Source organism: Propithecus coquereli, unplaced genomic scaffold (genome assembly GCF_000956105.1).
Source record: "Propithecus coquereli isolate 6110/MARCELLA unplaced genomic scaffold, Pcoq_1.0 Scaffold114, whole genome shotgun sequence".
NCBI classification, from domain to species: Eukaryota; Metazoa; Chordata; class Mammalia; order Primates; family Indriidae; genus Propithecus; species Propithecus coquereli.
The window spans coordinates 3,792,427-3,816,318 of record NW_012135414.1 but is presented as its reverse complement, the minus strand read 5'-3'; the positions used below and the strand labels follow the sequence as shown (position 1 = coordinate 3,816,318).

The 23,892-nt window shown below is 47.0% G+C and overlaps 2 protein-coding genes across 3 annotated transcripts in view; one reads left to right on the top strand and one right to left on the bottom strand.

The window, feature by feature from the left end:
• UBE2R2 (ubiquitin-conjugating enzyme E2R 2) overlaps nt 1-3,797 on the top strand; it is a 120,289-nt gene extending 116,492 nt beyond the window's left edge. Inside the window, exon 5 of the mRNA XM_012656631.1 lies at nt 357-3,797. Coding sequence (XP_012512085.1) covers nt 357-576 — 220 coding nt within the window. The 3' untranslated portion in view covers nt 577-3,797. The remainder of the gene's footprint in view (nt 1-356) is intronic.
• A 1,149-nt stretch (nt 3,798-4,946) lies between these two features.
• Nucleotides 4,947-23,892, bottom strand: part of UBAP2 (ubiquitin associated protein 2) — a 60,799-nt gene continuing 41,853 nt past the window's right edge. The window contains exons 11-24 of one of the 2 annotated variants that reach the window (XM_012657109.1): nt 23,363-23,495; nt 19,277-19,316; nt 17,046-17,202; nt 16,092-16,161; nt 11,832-12,027; nt 10,931-11,022; nt 10,561-10,608; nt 7,418-7,496; nt 6,975-7,180; nt 6,585-6,684; nt 6,396-6,503; nt 6,190-6,254; nt 5,913-6,104; nt 4,947-5,828 (exon numbers count right to left, since the gene is read on the bottom strand). In XM_012657109.1, the coding sequence (XP_012512563.1) occupies nt 5,733-5,828; nt 5,913-6,104; nt 6,190-6,254; nt 6,396-6,503; nt 6,585-6,684; nt 6,975-7,180; nt 7,418-7,496; nt 10,561-10,608; nt 10,931-11,022; nt 11,832-12,027; nt 16,092-16,161; nt 17,046-17,202; nt 19,277-19,316; nt 23,363-23,495 (1,582 nt within the window). In that variant the 3' untranslated portion in view covers nt 4,947-5,732. Of the gene's footprint in view, nt 5,829-5,912; nt 6,105-6,189; nt 6,255-6,395; nt 6,504-6,584; nt 6,685-6,974; nt 7,181-7,417; nt 7,497-10,560; nt 10,609-10,930; nt 11,023-11,831; nt 12,028-16,091; nt 16,162-17,045; nt 17,203-19,276; nt 19,317-23,362; nt 23,577-23,892 lie in introns of both variants that reach the window. The other variant, XM_012657100.1, reaches the window with a different exon arrangement.

Here is a 23,892-nt window from a genome sequence, read left to right as displayed (position 1 = left end):
AAAAAAAAAAAAAAAAGAAAATTAAGGGGGAGTTCTTGGGGTGCATAATGTTTGGTAGTGAGAAGACTAGGTAAAACATCATTTGAGGTGATTTTGAAATCCACTGCTTTAAACTCCCTTCATGTAATGGTGTATTTCTCCCCCAAAAAAGGTCATAATTAAAAGTTCCCTTCACAGTGGTACCCAATGGGCTGAAAGAATTTGGTGCAGTACAGAGTATATCCATTGATGCTTTCAGGCAGGTACTGAAGTTTGGAAAGCAGTCCTAAGTAATCTTGATTATTTAAGGACAGTTATAAATCCGTCTTCAAAATGTAGAATTACCGCAAACTATTTTTGTGTCATTCACTCTTCAGGAAACAGGTTTCAGCCACTAAGGCCGAAGCAGAAAAGGATGGAGTAAAGGTCCCCACAACCCTGGCGGAATACTGCATCAAAACTAAAGTGCCTTCCAATGACAACAGCTCAGATTTGCTTTATGACGACTTGTATGACGACGACATTGATGATGAAGATGAGGAGGAGGAAGATGCCGACTGTTATGATGATGATGATTCTGGGAATGAGGAGTCGTGACATGCTCTTTCAATGCCCCTGTACTGCCCTGCCATCTCAGGCCAAAGGGAGGGGAGCAAGAGGGGACCTAGCAATGGCCCCCTCAGCAAAAACCTATTCACAGGGGGTGGGGAAAACAAACACAGCTCCTGCTGACTCCCCTTATGGATCTCAGTTTGCTCCTTTTTATGGACCTTAAATGGAGAGAGAGTAACCCTACACAGAATGTCTGAATTCTTGCATTCTTTACCCTTCCATCACTGTATTGATTCTTTTTTTTTTTTTTTTAAACAACATCAACCCAAACTCCCGCCTCACTTCGTCTCTACAGAATGTTCACAGCAAAACACGTTTGGTCTGTTTTTAGATTCTTGAGGAATTAAATAGTCTTTCAAGACGTTTAATGTGTTTAAAGCTGGGAACCTCTTGGGAGTTCACAAGTGCTGCATATACTGGGTAGCAAAAGAAAATGGAAAAAAAAAAACCTACAAAACAAAGTTCAAAAAAACAAACAAACAAAAAAAACAAATTTGCCAAGGTTTAGCTGCTCATTTACATTAGTGTGTGCACATTCGTTCGGCCCCATGGTGGTGAATTTTGTTTCTTTCCCTTCCTAAGGCTGGGATACAGTGAGCGTCAGGGACTTCGTGCTAAGCCTGATGAGATGAGCTCCTTCAGCCTCCATGAAATCATCCTAACGTGGAGCCCTCGGCTACTTTGAGAGAAATCAGATTTTGCTTTTTGAAATCGATTGGGATCTGAAGCCTGAAATAAATATTCATACTTTACATAGAACTGAGCACTTGGTTGCCATTTATTTTAAAATTTAAAGGCAAGGTTGTTATTTTTCCCCCCAGGGAGTGGGGCGTGTGGGGGAGAAGTGGGGATTAGTGTATGTGTGGATTCTTAGGGATGGAAATAAAGAGTTAAAAATCACGATGCCAATTTTGGTTGATGCTGCTGGGGGGAAAAAGTCAAAACTACTGGTGACCACCGTTGGGAGAGGAAATACCTGTTGTATGTATTTAACATGGCCTTCCCCTCCAAGATAGATAAACTCTCACCATGAGGTTTTTCAAAAAGTAGTCACTTTTAATTACTCAGCATTAATTCTAGGTGCATGTATTAAGATTTTGGTTTTCATCGAGCTGCTTACACTGACAAACATGGATGCGTGTGAGACATGAGTGACCGGTTCTCACATTCTTCATTGAAGTGATCTGGACTTTTTTCTCCTTTCAATGTAGTTTGGTTGTGGAGCGCCAAGCAGAAATGGTGCGTTGAGCTCCTCGTGGGTGTGTCTCTTCTGGCAGGGCCAAGGGCGTTGACTGCAGGCAGTTTCCAGTCTCCAGGCAGGCAAGGCTCAGAGATCTTGCCATACCATCACTGCAGCTTTGATTTCCCAGGTCTCAATCATGTGTTGCTTCAATCAAATACTGAGATCCAGCAGCCTTCAGCATCCAGAAACTTCAAACTTGAAGGTGATTTTTGGTTGTTATGGGGGGTGTGTCAGTTCATAGAAGGGCATTGTTCTTTGGGGAAAACTGCTACAATGTAAAATCAGATTTCAGAAAGAAGATACAGCAAGGACTGATTACAGTCCTACTTAAGATCCCTGTGCACTAGTGTCAACTCCTTTTTCTTCAGATCATAGAAAGAACCAAAGGGCAGATTAGGGACAGGGGTAGGATGGATCCTAGGATGGTCAGAGTAAATGATGCTTACTTCCTTAGCTCCTCCTTCCTTTCTGATCTCAGGGTTTTCATTCGCTCTTTAAACTTACCCAGACATATGCTGACTACTTCCCAGCAGCCCCAGCCTTCTCTGGCCTGTAAAGTTTGGTATTAAATGGGAATATTTAACACGCTAAGGTTCTTAAGGGACACCGTTGAGCCTGGTCCCAGAATCTCTACGGGGTCAGGGCTGCTACTTGCACCCTGAACCTTTTAATTCCAGTCAGATTCATAGGACAGAGCAGTTCTGTAATATGCTCTTAAGTTGTCTGACTACAAACTTTCTTAGAAGAATGTTGCAACTACCTTTTTACTCCCCACACTTCTCAAATAATGCTTCCAGATAAACTGCAAAATCTTCTGGAGCCAAAGCCTCTCACAGTACTGATTTACCTCCCTACCCACTACCCCCTCCAAACACACACGTGTGCGCGCAAGTTTACAGCCAATAGCTTGGTCTTACTCTCTTGGAGCCCTAAAAATCAAACCTTTCATTCCCCTTACGCATCTCACGCCCAGGGCAGGCCAGGCACCATGACATTTTGGGAGGTGCTGTGCTGCTCAGCTGTCACATTAGGCCCTGTTGGCCTAATTAGGCCTCTGTTGCACGTTGACTCAGGGAGCCGGAGCGCTAAGTGGAGGCTGTACCTCTCAGCCCTTTGGGGTGTTACTATTGAGGGCTGCGTTTGCCTCTGATGAGTACAATCAGTTCCAGAAGACTGGGGTGTGTTGGCTTGGTAGCAGATAGACATTCTGATAGTTTAGACTTATAAAACCCAGATGCTGGTTCCAGAGCTCTGTCCCTGAGAACACATCCTGTGGAAAAATAGTATATAATTTTTATTTTTGGGAGGTCTCAGGCTTAAGGCAGAACCTTATGAGTACAGTTGTGCTGATTAAATTTGGTGTGCCGTGAACTCAAAATCCTGCATTTTTAGGTTCCTTTTAATTCTAATTAAGGCCTCACTGGGTGCGCTTCAGTTCTGTGTGTATTTTGAGGCTGGGTGGAGAAAGTATAATATGATTCCGTTGTTGCTTCTCTGAAAGTCTTCCCTCTGCCCTTTTTCTTATCATTCCAGAGTTCTTTTCTATTAGCCAAACTTTTTTGTAGTCCATTCTTTCAACCCTGCCCTGGCAATTTGCTTCTTTACTTGCTGGTTTCCTTATGTTTGGGGAATACATAGTAAGAGATTGGATGGGTAAAGTGTGTGGTTCTCCACTGAAAATTAACTCTCCACCCCTCCCACCCTGATAAACAAGGTTTACATTTACAACTAAAAAGATTCAGAGATGCAATTTTCAACTATTCTGAAACCAGCAGGACACACCTGACTTTAATAGTTTTCTTAGCTGAAATTGTAGATGTTTTTCTTCAGTTTAACTTATGAGAAAAGATTATCTGATGCATTTTGTGTTGACTTCCCTTTTAGTGATTTATTTTGTCTTTTTCTGCCCATCTGTCTATTAATAAAATGTGAAATAAAATATACCTGTATTGCTATTTCCCCACGGGATGATCCTCTTCATTTTTTTCTTTGTGTTAAAAGGTGGTCTCGATGTTTTCACTGTTATCTCACAGACTGATGATGCCCAGGACTCAGCTGAAGATTAAAACAAACTAAAACCCAAACTGGCTGACCTGCCTTTTATAAAACATTCTGTCCAACTCGCCTCCCTGGAGAATCATCCCCAACTTACATGTTTTTAAGGAAGGTTCCTTCAAAGGAAGCTTTAACAAGTGGGCATATTTTAAAACTTCTGAAATAGGGCACAGTCAGCTGATATGACTACGTCAGTGAAGAAATGGATGGGTACTTTGCTGCCCTCCTTAGGCAAACATTTTATTTTCATTGTCATTTGTGTTCTTAACTTCCTGTTAACAGGAATCAGGCAAGAGAACACATTTTTTTTTCCTAGCCAAGATCCCAAGCTGTGCGTTAGTAGTAGCATGCGCCTCGTGTGATGAATGGCCACAGCTCCAGACAGTAGATGCCAAAAGCAGAAAAGGAAAAGACTGACTGACCCCCAGGCTGGTTCTGACATAATGACTTGACCAATACTCAACTTGAAGCTGCACTGACTCATTTTGTTTGCTTATTTAGCCTGGTCTGAAGTAGCGACATAGGAAACGAGAGGCTGTGGCACCTTAGGAAACACCGCCCTGAGCTGCCTGCTAGGTAGGAGCAGGGTTGCGGATAACCAAGTGGAGGATGTGCCTGATGACTGTGGCTCGTCTCCTCCCTGGCTTCTGGTCTACCTGGTAATAGCCTAACTCACTAGTCATCTGTTCCCCCTTAGCCCTTGCCTGCCAATCAAGGTTGTGTTTGGTTTATGAAGAGCAAAGGATTGACAGGTATGCCTGCTTGTACTTATTCTCTCTCAGGCCTAGAATTCTGCTCTCAGTTCTTGGCTTTACTACAGATTTTACAGTTGAGACTTGGAAATTACCTTGCCCTGGTACACTTGTTGACAGGGCCCTGTGAGAAGCTTAAGCTGTCTTTTCATTTATCATTTCAGCCTAGAGAAGGGTCCAGCAAAGAGAAATAACCAATTCAAGCCTTTATAGCCTGATAGCAGTACACTGCAGCCATCTGAGGTCTGCTTCAGCCCTGCCCTGAGCGGTTCCTCAGTGACACCACACAAGAGACTGCATGCTCTCACAACTTTATTAGGTGGAGTTTGGGCAAGAGAAAAACCCTGAAACTGTTGCCTGCCTCGTGCAGGACAACTAGAATAGAGGAGCCTTTGCTTGGAGATTTTTAAAGGGAGCTGAACATCTGAGCCCCAGTTCAGGTGAATTTTTCAAGGTCAGCCAGAGGAAGGCAAGTCTCTGGGGACAATACCAGAAGCAGAAGCCCATTCTCTGTATGAAGACAAACAGGTACCCAGATTTATTTTGGGTGGAGGGATATCTCTGCTATTCCCAGATCAAGATATGACAAAGGGGGACCATGAAAAATGACAAAAGGACCAGTTTCTTTAAAACAGAGGTGTAACGTAACTACACAAGGACAGAACACTCAGATAATGGTTTACAAAGGAGTGAGATAAGTCGTGATTCTTCATTGGTACCTGACTGACCCCAATACCCAAACTGCCTTGAACCAACCCTTCCAGAAACTGTTCCTAGTAGCCCATTGGGCAGGCAGGGGGCTTAAATGAAGGTCTGAAGGCAGAACGGTATAGGGGGCTTATTCTGCTACAAAGAGGAAAAGGGGCTTGAATGGGGAGAGCAGACATGGCTAACGTGCAGCTGCACCCCCAACTCCCCCACGCTCGTCACATTTACAAATACATACATAAATACATTACATACAACAGCCAGTCTGGGAGGCAGGCCCCCCACAGAGGCTTGGCTGATGGGAAAGGGCACTGGGCTCTCAGAAATGTGCTCCGTGTGTTCTCTCCTGCCAAGGGTAAGCCCTGTCCCACTCTCTTCAGGGTTTAGTTTGTCCAGTATGGAGAGGTGCCGTAGGAGGGTTTGGAGGCTTGAGACTTGGGCTGCAGGGAGCCAGGCTGGCTTCGCTGACCTGAGCCGCTCTGAGGAGGAGAGAAGGCTGCCAGGGCTGGAGGAGCAGCACCCCCGGCCCAGCACAGGGTGGCTGCCCCCATCACTGCGCTTACCTGGGCATCCTGCGGAAGGTGATGGTGCAGTAGCTGTGAGTGGGGCTGCTGGTGAGCTGGCAAGATGTGCAGGAAGGGTGGGGGTGCATAGCCAGGGGCTGCTCCAGGGGCCAGTGGCCCAGTGGAGCCCAAGGCTGAGGGCAGGCTGAAAGGTGGAGGGGTCCCTGCATGAAATCCCTGCTTGTCAAAACTCTAAGGGCAAAGAAGACAACGGTGAGGGTCAGTTTTTGCTGTACCTCCTGACAACCTACACATCCACCTCTGTCCTCCCCCTCACCTGATTCTTGTAGACGGAACCAGTCATATCAGGTAGGCCAGTGGTGCTTGAAGACACTGATGCTCCTAGGAGGAAAAGCAGTTGGTCCCATCTCCAGGGTCCCCCAATTCCAGGGGCACTCAGGGGTAGCCCTGCCTGTGAGGGGGTCAGGTAGAAGGAGACAACTACTTCGGGCCGCAATCCTGGATAGGAGAGACGAACACTACCTTTGCCAGGCCCAGAACCTGCAGACTTGGTTGGTGTCTGTGATGATCCACCATAGCCACCTTTGGTGTAGTCTCCCACTGCTGTCCCCTGGGTCAGGTCATCATAACCTAGCACAGCACGGTACAAGAGGCCTGTGTGAGCCAGAAAAGCCTGTCTTACCCTGTCTCAGTGCGGGGAGCACCCTTCACCTGTGCCGTAGCTGTGCTGGCCATAACCACCGGCCTGCTGGAAGGGGGTGGTAGGGGTGCTGAGGTTCACACCGTGCTGCTTGGCTGAGGCTGGAGGGACCTGGCGGGGCAAGCAGATGGGGCATCAGCGTAGGAACAAGGCAACATGGAGCAGATCAGGTATTCCCTGCCTCAGGCAGGAGGCTACGGAGACCTGTGCTTCATTATTAGTACGACACATGCAGGGTCCAAATGCAGAAAGGGGCACTGAAGCCCAGATGAGACCGAGTGGGGCCATGATTCTGCCTCCTTGCTTCTGCTCCCAGGAGCTGGAACATAGGTCCCAGGTTTCACCCTTCCAGTGACCCAAGGCCAGGAGGAAGAATCACACCCCCCCCTCCAAATACTCACAAACACGGTAGGCCCGTATTGGAAGCCACTGGGCATGCCTGTATAGTAGGGAAGGCCAGCGTAGCTGTAGCCAGGTGGCAGCGCAGGATTCAGAAAGGGCTGCTGGGCTGTGTGGTGGGTCTGGGATTGGCTCTGCTGTGGCTGAGCTAGTGTAGTAGGGGGCGCAGGGGATGCAGAGTCACCACGGCCAAATTTTGTAACATCACCTAGAAGAAAAGCGTTGCCTTGGGTCACCAACCCTTACCCAACCAGGGTCACCAACCCTTACCCAACCAGGAAAAAGTCAAACATGGCTCCTGCAAGTAAGAATAGGTCTGGCTTCCAGCTCAGTATGGGGAGCTAAGAGGCCTCTCTCAGCTCTTCTGCTTCTGTTTTCCAGACTCCTGGATTAGCTACAGGCCAGCCCCATAGCCACCCACTCCTCACCCACTGAATTGACTCACCTGAATATGGATTATTAGCTAGGCTCCCATCTCGGCTGGCAAGGGCTGTGGGTGCAGCAAAGGGAATTCCATAGTAATCCTAGGAGGGACCAGGGAGGCTCAATCGGCAAGTGGCCTTGCCCCACTCCCAAGAAAGTAGACCCAGCACAAGAAACTCTAGGTGATGCCATACTTCCGAGATGGGCCACACACCTAAAAGCAAGCACTCACGGAGAACTCCAAGGACTTGGCGCCTGTCGGAGATGTGCAACAAGGCAGCCTGCTTAGCTGGCTAGCACACAGACCGACCAACCCTGCAGCCTTCGCCAGCCAGAGCCATCGGAAGCCCAGCCTCACACATCCATTTTATATCACAGACAGATGCTTGTGAATGACACAGACTGAATCAACTTTGCTCGCTTTTCCTGTGTGAGATTAACCAGCAGCTATGAAAGTTGACCAAACAGAACAAACCTGAAAAAGGACACAGCAGGAGGAGGTGCCTAAAGGGTTCAATAGGGGACAGGAAGCAGCGCCAGGGAGGCACAGGTACACCCAGGACCCAGGTGAGGCCTCAAACTGGCCCATCACTCCCCGCCTCTGCCCTAGCAATGCTGACACTGCACACCACCCAGGGGCCAGTCTGACAGACCCAACAACGTGGAGAAAAAGAGAACCAAACACAGTAGAGCTCTGTGGAGAAGGGGAGGCCTGCCCTGACCCTTATTTACACCTCCAGGGCCTCTCAGTCCTAGACATATCTGTCTTCTAAGCAAAGGAAAAGCCCCCGGGCTGCCCCAAACCCATGGCCAACAATGCTGGGTCACAGCCAGACAAGGCCATCCTGGCTAGGAATGGCACTCACACCCTCCTTTGGACATACCTCCAGCCAACCTCCAGGAAACCCATAGCAGCCCACAGCACCCACAGCATCCCCAGGAGGACGTAGAGCTGGGAGAATGCAGAGCGGGTAGGATCGCAACTGGGAAGAGGCATAGAGAAAGCCCAGAAGGGGGAGCTCTTTCATCCAAGGCAGAGAATCTGAAGGTGGGAACTAGGCACTAAAGTAAAAGAGGCTGAGGGGCATGGTCGCAGTGCCTGCAGTCCCAGCTACTCAGGAGGATTGCTGAGCTATGATTGCACCACTGCACCACAGCCTGGGCAACAAAGTGAGACCTTGTTTTAAAAAAAAAAGTAGCAGATGTTAACAAATGACCCAAGGGACAATAAAAAACAATGTATCTGAAAAGGTGGGCTTTGGAAGGGATTTCCTCTAAGACTTAAAATGATAAAAGCACAAGAGGGCCTGTGAATAGGGGTGGAGAGCCATGGAGAGCCCCTGAAGCAGAATCCCAGGGCTGATATCCCCTGTGGAGACTCCCTCAGGACCAGCTGCTGCTTCAGGAATATCTCTGAGATCCTGCGAGGGCTTCGGCCTTCAACTAGCACACTGATGGGCTGCTGGTCTGCACATGAGGGAATGAGATGCTCAGCTCTCAGCCTCTGCCTCTGGAAATACGTCCAGCAAATGGAAAAGAACGTCTCTCTTGAGACAAGCAGTTCCATAAGCTCTTTGTGGCCTCTCAGAGAAGGGGGAAACACCAGTGATGAGGAGGGACAGGTGACACCTCAATGGGGAGGAAGCCTCTTCCTCTGGGATCAGGAAAGACCACATCCAGCATAGGTGAACACCACTGCCCAAGCTCTCTAACAGGCACCCTGGGACATGTCAGACCAAGAGGAGAGTAGTTACCCAGAAGGAAATCCCGCCGGCTGGCAAGGCAAGAGCAGGCCTGCTTCCCAGGAGTCTTTCCCCGCAGTCCTGTTAATGTGGCTATCCCTGGGAGCGCCCAGGGCCTTATCCTGGCACCAAGGATCAGAATGAAGAAACTACGAGGCCTCAGAGTGAGGAAGCAACCACCAGGGAGATCCCAGGGCAGGCATTCTTGCAAATACAGGTGGGAGACCAGACCCAGAAGAGACCTTAGAGACTGTCAGCTCCACCATTCATTCAGCTGGCATCACAACTGGAACCTTTGGCCACCTGGGCCTAAAAGACACTGTATAGTACTCCAAGGCCGAGTAAACAACCTCCACGTCACTCTGTTGCCTGGGCTGAAATGCAGTGGCATGATCACAGCTAACTGGAACTTCTAACTCCTGGAGTCACGTGATCTTCCTGCCTCAGCCTCCTGAATAGCTGGGACTACAGGCGTGCACCACCACACCCCACTAGTTTTTTGTATTTTTAGTAGAGACAGGGCCCTGCTCTTGCTCAGGCTGGTCTTGAACTCCTAACCTCAAGTGACCCTCCCACCTCAGCCACCAAAAGTGCTGGGATTACAGGCATGAGCCACCACACCCAGCCTAGTTTTTCTTTTTGGAAGAGAGAGACAGATGAGGAGGGAAAGTAAGGACAAACATTTAGTAGGGGACATGGTATACTGGGGTGCCAAGTCCCAAAGGCCATCATGTTCCCCAGAGATGAGCACAGGACACTGACATGTATGGATGTACCAGACACAACCACCAAATGGTGGCAGCCTGCTTGGCGGCGGTGCTGAGGGGGTTCCTTAGGCCAAGGATCCTAAGGGCCAGGGCCGGATAGGGCGGCAATCAGGACTAAGGGAGGAGCTTGCCCTTCCACCTTCTGCTATGTGAGGACACAACAGGAAGACCCTGACCAGACCAAAAGTCAGTGCCTTGATCTCAGACTCAACAGCCTCCAAAACCGTGGGGAATAAATTTCTGTTATTTTAAAAAAAAAAGACCAGGCCGAGCGCGGTGGCTCACGCCTGTAATCCTAGCACTCTGGGAGGCCGAGGTGGGCGGATTGTTGAGCTCAGGAGTTCGAAACCAGACTGAGCAAGAGCGAGACCCCATCTCTACTAAAAATAGAAAGAAATTAATCAGACAACTAAAAATATATAGAAAAAATTAGCCGGGCATGGTGGCGCATGCCTGTAGTCCCAGCTACTCGGGAGGCTGAGGCAGGAGGATCGCTTGAGCCCAGGAGTTTGAGGTTGCTGTGAGCTAAGCTGACGCCACGGCACTCTAGCTGGGGCAACACAGTGAGACTCTGTCTCAAAAAAAAAAGACCAAAGGAGAAGGGACGTGTAAGAGTCTGAACCCTATGCTCCCACCATGCCACATCCCACACTCACCACTGGCAGCCGTGACTGCAGCATCTGGAGTTCATCATAGCCATAGATCTGTGTGAGGACCAGAAAGGGCATTTTAGGGACCACACACTATCCCCTGGGAGGATTGGGCCTTCATAGGGGCTCAAACAAGGTTGGAAGGCTGGGACACACCCAGGAATGGGACTCGGATAAGGTGCTGTGGGAACAGATCCTGCCCCAATGGAGTCTAGATGGAGGACACATCAGGGATCAGAGGGGCAGAGACAAGGGGCTCTGCAGGTTAAGAGCAGCCTGAGGTGGGCACCTTGGCCCAACCTAAGGCTCCCCTCACCAGGTGCCAGCCCGAGGCCAGGGGAGCTGGGGCTCACCAGGAGCTCCACCGTGCGCTCACCGGGTAGGCAGGAAGCAGTCCTCCGGGGCCCACGAGGTACTGGTTGTGCAGCAGGGGAGGTATTCCCTGCGGCAAGTTTGGGGGTGCTTTGCCTGCAGAGGGAAAAATCAAATGGAACGGAGGAGTCACCACAAAGAGTGAGATTCCTTTGCTGCTTTGGGAGGAGGAGGCAAGGTCACTGAGCTATCCCGGATGAGGCCACGGCCAAGAGGGGAGGGCAGTGACCAAGAGATAAAGGGCCAGGCTATGAAGGAGCTTGGGGGAGACAGAGGGCACGTGCCACCTTATTTAGGCTGTTTCAATAGCTGGGAATTCAGTGCCCAGAAGCACCTTCCTCCCCCCCCCAATCCTAAAAGTCACACAGCACCGAGCAAACATGAACAAAAGAAACAATCTGCCTCCTCAGAACAGAAGAAGGAAGCCACACAGCGCCAGGAGAGGGACAGGCTGCGTCAGTGGTGGGTTGTTCCGGTTTTCTCCCCCAAGTCTGCTTGGCCAACACACATAGCCTAGGTCTGGTTGACAACCAGTCACACCAAGTGTCCAGAAGGAGCCCATGATAGGACACCCCTGAATCCCTCCAATCACCATGTCAGCTCCACTCCAGGGCTGAAAAGAGACAGAAAAAACTGGGGAGCTAAGAGCACAAAGCTGGCAGGAATCCTGGCCAAGGGGAGTGCCTCCACTCATCCCACACCAGGGCTGGAAGGATCAGGCCTCAAGAGGGAAATGGAACACAACAGCAAAATCTAGCAACGGCAGGGCCAAGTGAGAATATAATCTGATGCTTGTGGCTAGCCTCCACGCTCTGGCAGCCACCTCTGGGTCCCTTTCCTGGGAAGCCATGGGTGCACATTTGAGAGGGACAGGAGCAGGCAGGAAAGGCCTCTGGAGCACATACCTGAAGTCACCAAGGGTGCAGCCCTGGTACTGCTACTGGGTGCACTCGCAGTGGTCCCACCCAGGCGAAGGCTGTTCACTGTGTTCATGTTACTGGGCAGGCTGGCACCCGAGGATGCAGAACTGGAGGCGGAGGTTGCTGCCGTTGAGAAGTTGGCTGAGGACTGGAGGGAAGGAGTGCTCTCCACACTGGCGTGCTGGCAAAACAAAAATCAGGACACATCGATCTAGAGGCAAAGGAAGAGGGTGCTGAGAGAGCCTGGCCTAGCATCTAGGCCTGCAGTCTCAAGGTTCGACGGGGAGGTGACAATGCAACCACCAAGGGATTCTAAGGAGGGGAGGGGCTCAGGGATCACTGTGGCCCCTCACACAGCAGCTAGATTCAGCCATCAAGATGTAACTCAAAACAATTAAAATTGAGCTCTATGACCAAAATCCTCTGAAAAAAATCCTTCAAGTTACTCATGCTTTGATATCTGAAACAAGGCATAGAAACCCCAACATAACTTCAGATCATACATGAACACAGGCAATTTGAATATGGGGTGAGTATCCACCTCCCAGAAAAGCAAATAGTATCAGAAGAGCCGACCCAAGGGCCCCAGGCAGCCCAGTGAGTCTGAGTGTTTTGAGAATTTCCTTCTATTGGGCTGCTTAGCTGCTCTGGTCTGGAAGGCACGGGAGTCTGAGAGAGGCCTTTGCTCCAAAACCTGGTGACACCTTATAATCCAACAGTGCCTTGTATGACCTGCCACTGTGCCTGCTCAACAGGACCCACCTGGGGAGGAAGAGCAAGACCCTAAGTTCCAGGAATCCTGCCCAGCTGTTCAACCCTAGTGACAGGGTTCCATGAAAAGCTTCCTGTGCTGAGGCGGGTAGGTGGGAGAGATATACCTGGTTGGGCAAAACAAGTGCCAAAAAGGTAGAAAAAAGCTAAGAGTGAGACCAGACTCCAAACCAGAAATAATGTAAAGCACAGAAACTCCTGGAGGAGAAGCCAAAGAGTAGGGAGTCCCCAGGAGAAAGGGGACCACCACGTGCTTTACCTCCGCAGCCGCAAACTCTCCGTCAAGTCCCATTCCCACAGCCATCCCTATACGTTTGAGTCCTGGTTTTAAGCATCTAACATCCAAACTAGATTCACCAAAGTGAAGACAGCTGAAAACATGGTTTCCGAGGCCTACCAGGGACTCCTGCTCTTTCAGCATAGATGGGACGGAACCAGACAGGAAAAGCAGGACCAAGGTGTGCTGCCCTGCCCGGCACCTATGCCACAGTACCCTGTAAGGAGCCAGACTTCCTACCCGAGACCACCCGCCACAGAACCCGGAACAGCTCTGACCAACGCTTCCAAGTATAGTATGACTGGTCAGGCGACCTTTCAACCTATAACCACAGAAGAAAAAAGGAACATTCTCCAACCATGTAAGACATGCTTATCAGAGAACTAGTCCCTGACTTACTGAAAGGAACAAGAGTCACCGAGCAAGCCTTTCCTCCTTCAGCTGCCCCTGTCAGGGCTCCTGTATCTGCCCTGACCTCCCAGAAGGGTGAAGGCACCAAACTGCTGGCTTAAGAGGCCAACAGCACATTGAAAGGTCCATCCAATGGGGCCTGTGCAGTCGGCTCCCCAGAATGGGCCCAGAGAGGAAAGGACAGAAAAAAATCACTGAGATTTCCTTTATACTCTTGCAGCGGGAAAGATCTAACTGAGAGACTATGAAAGAAAAGACATTTATCTGAATGACTACAAATAAAAAAAATTGTATTTATAAAATGAGAAATTCAGGAAAAATATTGGCACCTTCCATCACAAAGAGCTACTAGTCTCCCTAATATAGTGGGTGCCTAGAAACAGAGACCAAGGACCTAAAAGAAAAGGAAGCAAGAATGTAAATAGCTCAAAGAAAAGGAAATTCAATGGCTTTCCAATGAAGTACAAATACTCCATAACATTTTGAGAAACAGGACATTTTGTTCATTGTCAGTGGGAGGTAAACAGGTTAAAATCACTACGCAGGGCAATTTGGCAACTTGTATAAAATGACAAATGTCTAGCAGTTCCACCTCCAGGATTTACCCTCTAAACACATCTGTACACATAAACGTATATAAGGTTCTCAAATGCAACACTCTCTAGTGTCAAGATGGGAAACAGCCCTCCATGGGGGACTACTTAAATACAGTAATACAGTAGACTATGAAAAAAGAACAAAAACTTCATGTTTCAACATGGAAACATCCCTAGGATACTGTTCAGTGGGGGAAAAAGTTGAAGGCCACTCTCTAGAGAATATTTTTGTTTATTTAACAGGAAAAAGAACGAACAGGGCAGGAAACAAGGGGAGGAACAGGAGGTGGAGGGACAGGAACAAGCAGACCAGACACAGAGAACCGTTTCACTACGTATCTTTTTATAAATACTAAATGTTATGAATATTCATTTGACCCTTGAACAACATAGGTTTGAACTGCACAGGTCCACTTAAATGCGGATTTTTTTCCTGAACCTAACACAGCATGAAAATACAGCATTTGCCAGATGTGAAAACCTGCGGATACAGAGGGCTGACTTTGTGAAAATGGGTTCCGCATGCTCTGGGACTCGAGTCTGCACAGATTTTGGTATACTCAGGGGTCCAGGAACCAATCTCCTGCATATCCTAAGGGACCATTGTATTAGCAATGTGAAAATTCTGTCACACTGACAAAGTGTGGAACTAACTGGATGAGACAATTCTGGCATGGAAGCTTGGATTCTGTATCTATAGAGTTTTTCTGAGACACGGAGCACAGCTGCCCATGTGTGCAAGAGCTCCCCAGCACAGCCAGCTCTGCGGTGCTCATCATGACAAGCCATGAAGGACAGAGGCAGGTAGAGGTGTCCACACTGTGCTCTCCTTTGAAGGTGGTGGTTTAAGTGTCTTATGACAAAAGACTGTGTACAGAATTTCACTTGGAACACTAGAATTTGAAAGCTACAGCGTCAACCAGATCCGAATGGAAGGACACATCTCCCCTTTTCCACCACCTCACGTTAGGTGAGCTGATCCCTTCTTCAGAGGAAACAAATTTCACCAACTTCCTGACTCCCCTACCCAAGATGACTGCCTGTACTCAAATCCTGCCTCCTTGCTTGTGGACCCACCTATTCCAACCTTGCCTAAGCCTCCTGCAGCCCAGGAGCACAGACATTTTGTTGCTTCCAGACACCTTTCTATTCACCTAAGCTTATGCTCAAGTCTCTGTTAACTTTTCCTGAAGCACTGTCCAATAACCCGCCCCTCTCCATTTCACTACCATTCAGTCCTCAACCCACCACAATCTGGCCTAACCCCTACCACATAAAACCATGCTCCCCATTTCAGAACCCACTGTGCCACTTCAATAACCGTAATCCAGGGTTATTTTTAGGCACATGAGGACACTTCCCGGCTGCCACTCCCATGTGGACCCTGTCCCAGCCTGGCGTCCTCCACAGCATGCTTCTGCTCCACTCTTGCCTCTGCACCCTCCACGCTTCCCCCTTCAGTGTCCACCTTCCCAGAGTCTCCGCCTCGGAGCCAGGGAAGATGGCACAAGGAAAGACCAAACAGGACACCTAACGGCTGCTACTAGGAAGTCCACATAGTGACCGGCAGAGTGGAATACAATTACACTGACAGGACTAACTGCGAGGACTGGCAGTCTCAGAGAGATGAAGGTGCACGTATGTGCTTGTGGCAAAGAACGGGTGCTCCTCACAAAGCACTGCCTTTTCCCTCCAAGCACTGTCTCTACACTGGCCATAACAAAGTGAAAGAGGAAACGATACTCTTGATTAAACTTGATCAGTTCAGTGGAACCCAAGGTGGAGTTAGCAATTGAGACTACTTTCCTCTAAAAAGCCTTCAAATGCCTCAACATAACAAGGCCCAGAAAATAAAACCTCTGCTGCAGGGTAAAAGCATCTCCTATTACGCTTAGCAAATTCCTGGGAGCAAGATCACTACATGATCACTACGTGTGACAGCCTCATCAATGACATATTAGGTCTACAGCAGCAATTCCTCCAACGAGCCACCGACTTAGAAAGGAAGGTGTTCTCCATGGTGCCCAGGAAATCGGCAACTCGAACCAGATAACTCAGTCCAGCCATTTCAGCCACACAACTCTAGATCATCTCAGATGCTGAACATCAATAAACTAAAGCCTCAGCTGCATGTGATTAATCTCCAAGCTCACTAAGCAGGGAGGTGAAGGAAACTGCATGGACACTTACTGTGTGTGATGTGCTCGAGGAGAGTGCTCCATGCTCAGAGGAGAGGCTGCTCTGATGACTGGAGAGGGTACTAGAAGACAAAACAGAGCACCACGTGTCCACCCAAAAAAGTCACTCCACACGCACAAGTCCCCCTCAGCTTGGTGGGCTAGATTCAACCTTGCCCCTAATCCCTAGGGAAGCCCTAGCTTCAGACCCATCATTTTTTATCACCTTGGAACCAGTGATAGGATCCTGGTAGTTAGAAATGACCTAAAGGAGCATTTGCCATGAAATCTGGTACATCATAGCCTGGGAAACCTCCAGAGCCACCTTTAGTCAACTATACCCACGAGCTCTTTAGACTAGACAGAATTGCACTAAGAAAACTGCCATCCTGGAGACCCCATTAAATCTCTGAATGAGGGGAACATGTCCCATGTTCAGAGTCAGAGCCTTAACTCCCATCAAATCCAGAGTTCAAATCAAACAGTTCTCCTCCTGGCTAAAGAGAGATGGAGGGGAACTCTACTCAGGAGTCACAGATAACAAACAAACCCGTCTTCCTACACTCTGTTCTAATAACTCTGAAGCCATGACAAGTGCAAGTCAGACACTTGCCAGAAATACAACATCATTCTCACTCCACCTCATAGTGATGTGGGCCCAGAGCTGGGAGGAGAGGTGCATGGCACCCTCCTGGGGTCCAAGAATAGTAGCAGGAAGCTATTGGCCTCACCCTATTCCCAGGAGACCCAGTGCTCTATGCCAGCAGAAGCATTAAAAGCAGGCAAAGTTTCCATATCTGATGGTTTTGAGACTCAATCTGACTAATACCTAAGCTAGAGTATTAATGCAAAAGCAAAGGACATCAAGCCAGAGTCAACAAGTGTGTTTTGTTCGTGGAACAACCTTCTTTAGGGGCTCCAGGACTTTGTTCCAATGTACTTTTCTGGGCCCGCATTTCCCCCATACCTGCTAAGCTGGGAGAGGGGGCTGCTGGACAGGGCCCCAGTGTGCTGGGATGCAGAGGGTAGAAGCGCAGTGCAAGAAGTGGTGCTGGGCAGGGAGCCCACAGATGAGAGGGTGGAGGGAGGGTCTGCTGTCTTTGGAGCTGGAACGGATGAAGTAGCTGTAAGAGACAGATCTGTTTAGCTCCAGAACCATTCCTGAGTATCTGAAATAAGCTCAATATCTTGTGACATGTCAGGCTCATCTGAGACATATGTAAAGTTACATTCCCTGGGGAAATGCCAAGTGTGTCACCAAATAGCTCCATCTCTGTCAGATAGGACTACCAAAAGACACACGATGGTCAGCCATGCAAGACTCAGGCAAAGAGCAGGAAATCACACTTTCTAATTAAATCTGTCCTATGGTGTGGACATAATTCTCCCACCAAAAGGAACCTGACACTTAGATGCACCCAGAAAGAAAAGAGGTGCCGAGATTTGTATGTACAATTATAAAATGAGGCAAATTTTTCTCAAAAGACACAGCAAGGGAAAATGAAAAGCTGATGGTTAAGACGACCCAAGAGTGCATCTACCAAATCAGGCTGACATTGCCAAAGCTCACAGCCACTTTTGGGCAGGGGAGGGTTAAAAACCTAAAATGCATACCTTGTGGAGAGATATATATGCCTAAAATCTGCAGAAAGAACAGACACCTACTTTTAAAGCATAGTGAGAATTTCCTTGGCATGTGCTTTAACAGATTAATCCCAGAGCATATAAATGAGCTTATTAGGCTTCAGACAGGACACAGATACAATCAATCCTAGCTAGGAAAAGACTCAGTTTTCATGCTGTCTGCACACAAACTCAGATATGTGCTTGGATATAAAACATCATTGTCTTTTCCAGTTAGGAAGGTAGGAGCAACCTTGACCCTCCTGCAGGATTCCCTCAGAGGCCACTGGCAAGCACTAAAAGGAAAGCGAGTCGAAAACAAACACAGGCAGTAACAGGGTCAACACACAACTAGGTCAATTCTTACAAAGGCTTTTACATTCATGAATCCTTTTTACTGACAGTCTATTCCAGGTATGAAACCTGTTCTTAGAGAAACTGGATGACACCACAGATGTACCACACTAAAAACTAAGACCCCAAAGGGTACCTCCCTGAGCCTTGGATGGCAATGATAACAGGTTTCCAGCAAGCCTCCCTATCTCTCAAAGAACAACAAATGGGGAGGGGGGGTGGAAATGGAAGAAGAGAGGTTAAGAAATAAAAACTTAACTTAAATGTATTCTACGTTTTCCAGATACTTCAATTCTCGACCCCACACCTGGACAAAAGAAACCTGCAACAACTGCTGCTAGAATGAGATGCTCCTCGGTCATCCAATAAAGCTCAGAGCTACCAACATATCTCCAAACAGCCCTCCAAAACCAAATCCTGGTGCCCCAAATCTGTCCTTGCAATTCCAACTGAGGTTCACCTCTGCTGAAGTTCCATATCCACAATCCCAAAAAATTCCAATTAAAAAAAGTCTTTCTGGCTCCCACACCCATTGACATACTGAATGAAGAAAGCAAACCACTATAAACAATCACAGAAAAGCTACCCAAGCACAAGGGAAACAAACAAATAAAATGCATTCACCTGCACTATCGCTAGTGATCACTGAGCTGGGGACACCGCTGGAACTCATTTTTTTTCCAAACATCCACAGTGAACATTTTATCTTTCTTCCTAAGCAACGGTCCTTCAAGTCCTGAAGACAATGAGCATGTCTTTCCTGAACTAGGACAAGAATTTTTTGCTTTAAAAGTTCTTCATAATGTTAGTGTGATAGCCTTTCCACCAACTTGGAACCCTGTGTCATCTTTTAAATGCATACTCCACACTGCACTTGTGCTACAGCCTGATTAGGGGAAGAATATGAGACTATCTATTACCTCCTTCTTGCTGTAGCTTTGACATTTCTACTAACACTACCAGCTACCACCTACTTACACGGGAATCTCTAATTGACCTTCTTAACCCTGACAAGGAAGCAGGAGTTGGTTTCTTTTAACTAATGAACATGGCTTCTCTCTGTGTTCCAATGATGGATAAGAAGCGGTTACCAGAAAACATGTAAAAGGGCTGTTACAAAGAATGAGCCATTGCCAATTGGTGTTATCCACATCACATTAGCTATGCCCTTTCTCTCCCTTTCCACCAGCCATGGCGAGAATAGTAAACTGATATACTTACTGTCTAGTGTCTGTTGACTTCGACCACCACCATGTCCATTCTATAAGGAACAGAAGAGAAAGTATGAAAACCCACAAAATCAAATGATTACCTAGAAGACTTTCTACTGGGATTCAGTGACAAGCATGTAAAACAGAGATAATCAAGGAACAACGATCTGTTCTACTCTATTTCTTAATAAAGGAGAGGCAATAAGACAAACTCTATAATGCCATGTAACTGACATTTTTTAAAACCAGATTTGGAATTTGGGGAAATAACAAGGACACAACATAAGACTCAAATCATAGGAGGCAATAAAACATTCCTAAAACAATTACTAAAACGTCCAAATATACAAAGAACTCAAAGTCCCATTATAGCTAATACACCATCATATATCATGTTAGTTGTCTCCCGAGTACTACTAAAGCAAGAAAGAAAATGTTTCAAGATTATTTAAAAAATAAAAAGGTAACTCCTATACCAGGAGTCGTCATATTTTATATTACTAGCAAAATGATTCTCAGAAAAAAAGAGGTGCTTCCTTGAAACATGGCTTTTCTGATGTAGGTGGATAGAGAGTAGGATAGGACACTGTGGTAGCTCTAAAAAGAGCAAAAACTGAAAACAACCAGTTGAAGCTAACCATAAGATATTTCACTGGAATTAACATGCAAGAAAAAAGAGTCCTCAGAAAAATGACTTTTGCCTCCACAGACTAAGCAAGGGAGACATGGCATGGAGCAATCAAAAGTAGAAACTGGCCAGGTGCAGTGGCTCATGCCTGTAATCCCAGCAGTTTGGGAGGCTGAGGCAAGAAGATACCTTTGGCCCAAGAGTTTGAGGTTTCAATAAGCTATGATCATGACACTGCACTCTAGCCTGGGCGACAGAGTGAGACTCCGTCTCGAAAGAAAGAAAGGAAGAAAGGAAAGGAAGGAAGGAAGCAGGGAGGGAGGGGAGGGGAGGAAAAAAGGAAAGAAAAGAAAGGGAAGGAAAGGGGAAAGGGAAGGGAAAAGGGAAGGGGAAAGGGAAAGGGAAGGAAAGGGAAAGAAAGAGAGGGGAGGGGAGGGGAGGGGAGGGGAGAGGGAAGAGAAAAGAAATACAGACAATAAAATAGAACTACTGGGGAAAAAAATTCTGAAGTTAGAAAAAGATTTTGGTCAGGGAAAAAGGGAAACACAACATACCTCACTAAATATAGAAACACAGGTAGAGAATACTCAATGTTGTAGTCTTTGCCTCAGTCTAAACTAAGGTCCACTCCCTACTAAATATTACAATGAGGTATGATCACTCCAGCCTGGGCGGCAGAGCAAGATCGCCTCTTTTACCCAAAAAACAAAAACACCAAAAAGAAAAAGCACCAAACAGAAAGCAAAGGAAAGGGGTCAGGCAACAGCAATCATCATACGTGAAGAACATTCCATTCCGCCTTGAAAATCATTTCAAATGATGGACACACCAACACAGCAGAGGGGTCATATTATTTGGGTTGGGGAAAATTCTAGACAAAAGAATAGCAGGAGCAAAAGCAAAGAACTATCAAGGGTCAATAGAGAACATAAATCTAGAGAAGAAATTGAAATCTATTAAATAATCAAGGAAGGAGGTGAAAAATGATGGAAGCAAGGAGAGTAGGAGGTCAGGTTGGAAGAGGGACTGAGATGTCCTGCAGATGACCAGGATTGACACGTGGATAGAACATGGTCTGATTTATGTTGTAGAACAGGACAGACCAGCACTGTGCAAGAGAACTTTTTGTAATAATGGAAATATTCTATGTCTACATGGTCCCAGGCTATAGCCACTGACCATATCTAGGTAATAAGCATTTAAAATGTGGCTAGTGTTTCTAAAGAACTGAATGTTTAATTGTTTATTTAATTTTAATTAAGTTTAAATAGCCATATGTGGCTGATGGTTGCCACACTGGCAAGTACAGAAATATATTTCATATTAAAGATGACAAATCAAGAACATATGGCTTTTTAAAACAACGAGTAGGCCAGGTGCAGTGGCTCACGCCTGTAATCCTAGCACTTTGGGAGGCCGAGGCGGGAGGATCACCTGAGGTCAGGAGTTCGAGACCAGCCTGAGCACAAGCAAGACCCAGTCTCTACTAAAAATAGAAAGAAATTAGCTGCATTTATTGGATGTTGGGCAGGGGGAGGGGGGAGAAGGGGACGGGAATATGCACAAACAATGAGCGCGATGCGCACCTCCGGGGGAATGGACACACCTGAAGCTCAGACTTGGGGGGGAGGGAGGGCAAGGGCATCATACGTAACCTAATCATCTGTACCCCCATAATATGCTGAAATAAAAAAAAAAAGAAAGAAAGAAATTAGCTGGACAACTAAATATATACATATATATATATAAAATTAGCCAGGCATGGTAGCGCATGCCTGTAGTCCCAGCTACTCGGGAGGCTGAGGCAGGAGGATTGCTTGAGCCCAGGAGTTTGAGGTTGCTGTGAGCTAGGCTGATGCCATGGCACTCTAGCCTGGTCAACGGAGTGAGACTCTCTGTCTCAAAAAATAAATAAATAAATAAAACAATGAGTAAACCAAGAAAAATAAACAGGTGAAAAAATGATAGTAAAAAAATTTTCTGTGTGTAGAAAGCATACAGAGGATAGTAACTGACTCAGCTGACCTGGAAAAGCTGAATCCTAAGCCAGTAGTAGGGAAGATCAGAAAACAACCCAACTTATATCATCAAAGAACCATACCAAACACCTCAGTACTGATCTACACTAGCTAACTTTGGAAGTACGAGTGGAAGTGAGGCTAAATGTAGGAGGATTGGCTTAAAATCTGCAAAGACCTAGATCCCCTTGTCTTCTGGAGGATGACTTCCTCCTCCCAGCTTCTCCCACAGGCTCTACACATCATCTGGAAGGCAACGTATGGCTCGGCTAAGGTATTATAAAAAACAGATGGATCCAGTCAATGTAGACACAGTGAATAACGTAATGCCAGCCTTCTGTTACAATTAGGGTCTCGGACACTAATGGACAGAGGTGAGCCCTACAAGAAAGAGATTGGAAGAATATTCCCTGGGAATCCACACGAGCTCATAGTTACCCTATGCCCCTTCACACTGACTGACCACCATCAGTCAATTTACCAGTATTAAGAATAAGAAAAGGGGCCGGGCGAGGTGGTTCATGCCTGTAATCCTAGCACTCTGGGAGGCCGAGGCAGGCGGATCGTTCGAGCTCAGGAGTTCGAGACCAGCCTGAACAAGAGTGAGACCCCGTCTCTACTAAAAAGAAATTAGCTGGACAACTAAAAATATATATATAAAAAAATTAGCCAGGCATGGTGGTACATGCCTTGTAGTCCCAGCTACTTGGGAGACTGAGGCAGAAGAATCGCTTGAGCCCAAGAGTCTGAGGTTGCTGTGAGCTAGGCTAACGCCACGGCACTCTAGCCCGTGCAACAGACTGAGATTCTGTTGCACACACAAAAAAAAAGAATAAGAAAAGAAGCTGGGTATGGTGGCTCATGCCTGTAGTCCCAGCTACTTGGGAGGCTAAAATGGGATGACCCCTTGAGCCCAGGAGTCCAAGATCAGCCTGGGCAGTACAGTGAAACAGTCTCTACAAAAAATAATAGAAAAGGAGAAAAAATATGACAAAGAGATCTGGTTTCTTTATCTATAATGCGATATTTTTAACAAAAGCTGGGTGGAAAACGTAAATTTTAACACAACATCTAATGGTGACGCAGCAGCAAGTACAATCACAGAAAATAAGTCAATTATGGGAGAGAAGAGTTCAGGAAATACTCAGAGAGGTGGGCGGGGTCAAATCATGTAAAAGTACCCAGTACCACAGCCAAAGCACTTATGCTACACTGAGGCTTGGATTTCTCCACAAAGTTTGTGTGCCTGCAGATGCATCCACATACCCGAGTGCACAGGTGCTACTACAGAGAAGCCCACTATATCCACATTCAAGAAATTATAAGGACTCTACTCGAAAAATCATCCAATTTCTAAAGTAAACTCTTATCCAAAAAGCATAATTTACCAAACTAAACACTAACTTCCAAATAAGATACCCTAAGAGAAGAAAACTGAAACACCATTTACCATGATGGTTCCTGGAGCTGACTCCGATGGATTCACAGGGCTTTGGTATGCGATCCTGTCGTGCACAGAACTCTGGTCATAGGAGGAAGACGTCGTTACCGGATTAGTGGAGTTGAGGGATGCGCCGGTCAGACTGGAGGAGGTAATGACAGAAGTTGTATAGGTGGAGTTCTGTACTGCACTAGTCACTGGTAAAGAGGTATTCAAAGGCTCACTAAAAAGAGTAAAAGGTATTAGACATAAATTTATGTCACTTTACAGAGCTTCATGAAATAGAACTAGGTCATCGATTTATTATCATATGCTTTATTTATTATTTATTTTAAGCACTGACTATGCAGAGCTAGGTCATTTTATTTATTGAGACAAGCTCACTCTGTCACTCAAGCTATAGTGCAGTGGCATCATAACTGCTCACTGCAACCTCAAGCTCCTGAACTCAAGTGATCCTCCTACCTCAGCCTCCCAAGTAGCTGGGACTACAGACACACACCACCATGCCCGGCTACTTTTTCTATTTTTTGTAGAGA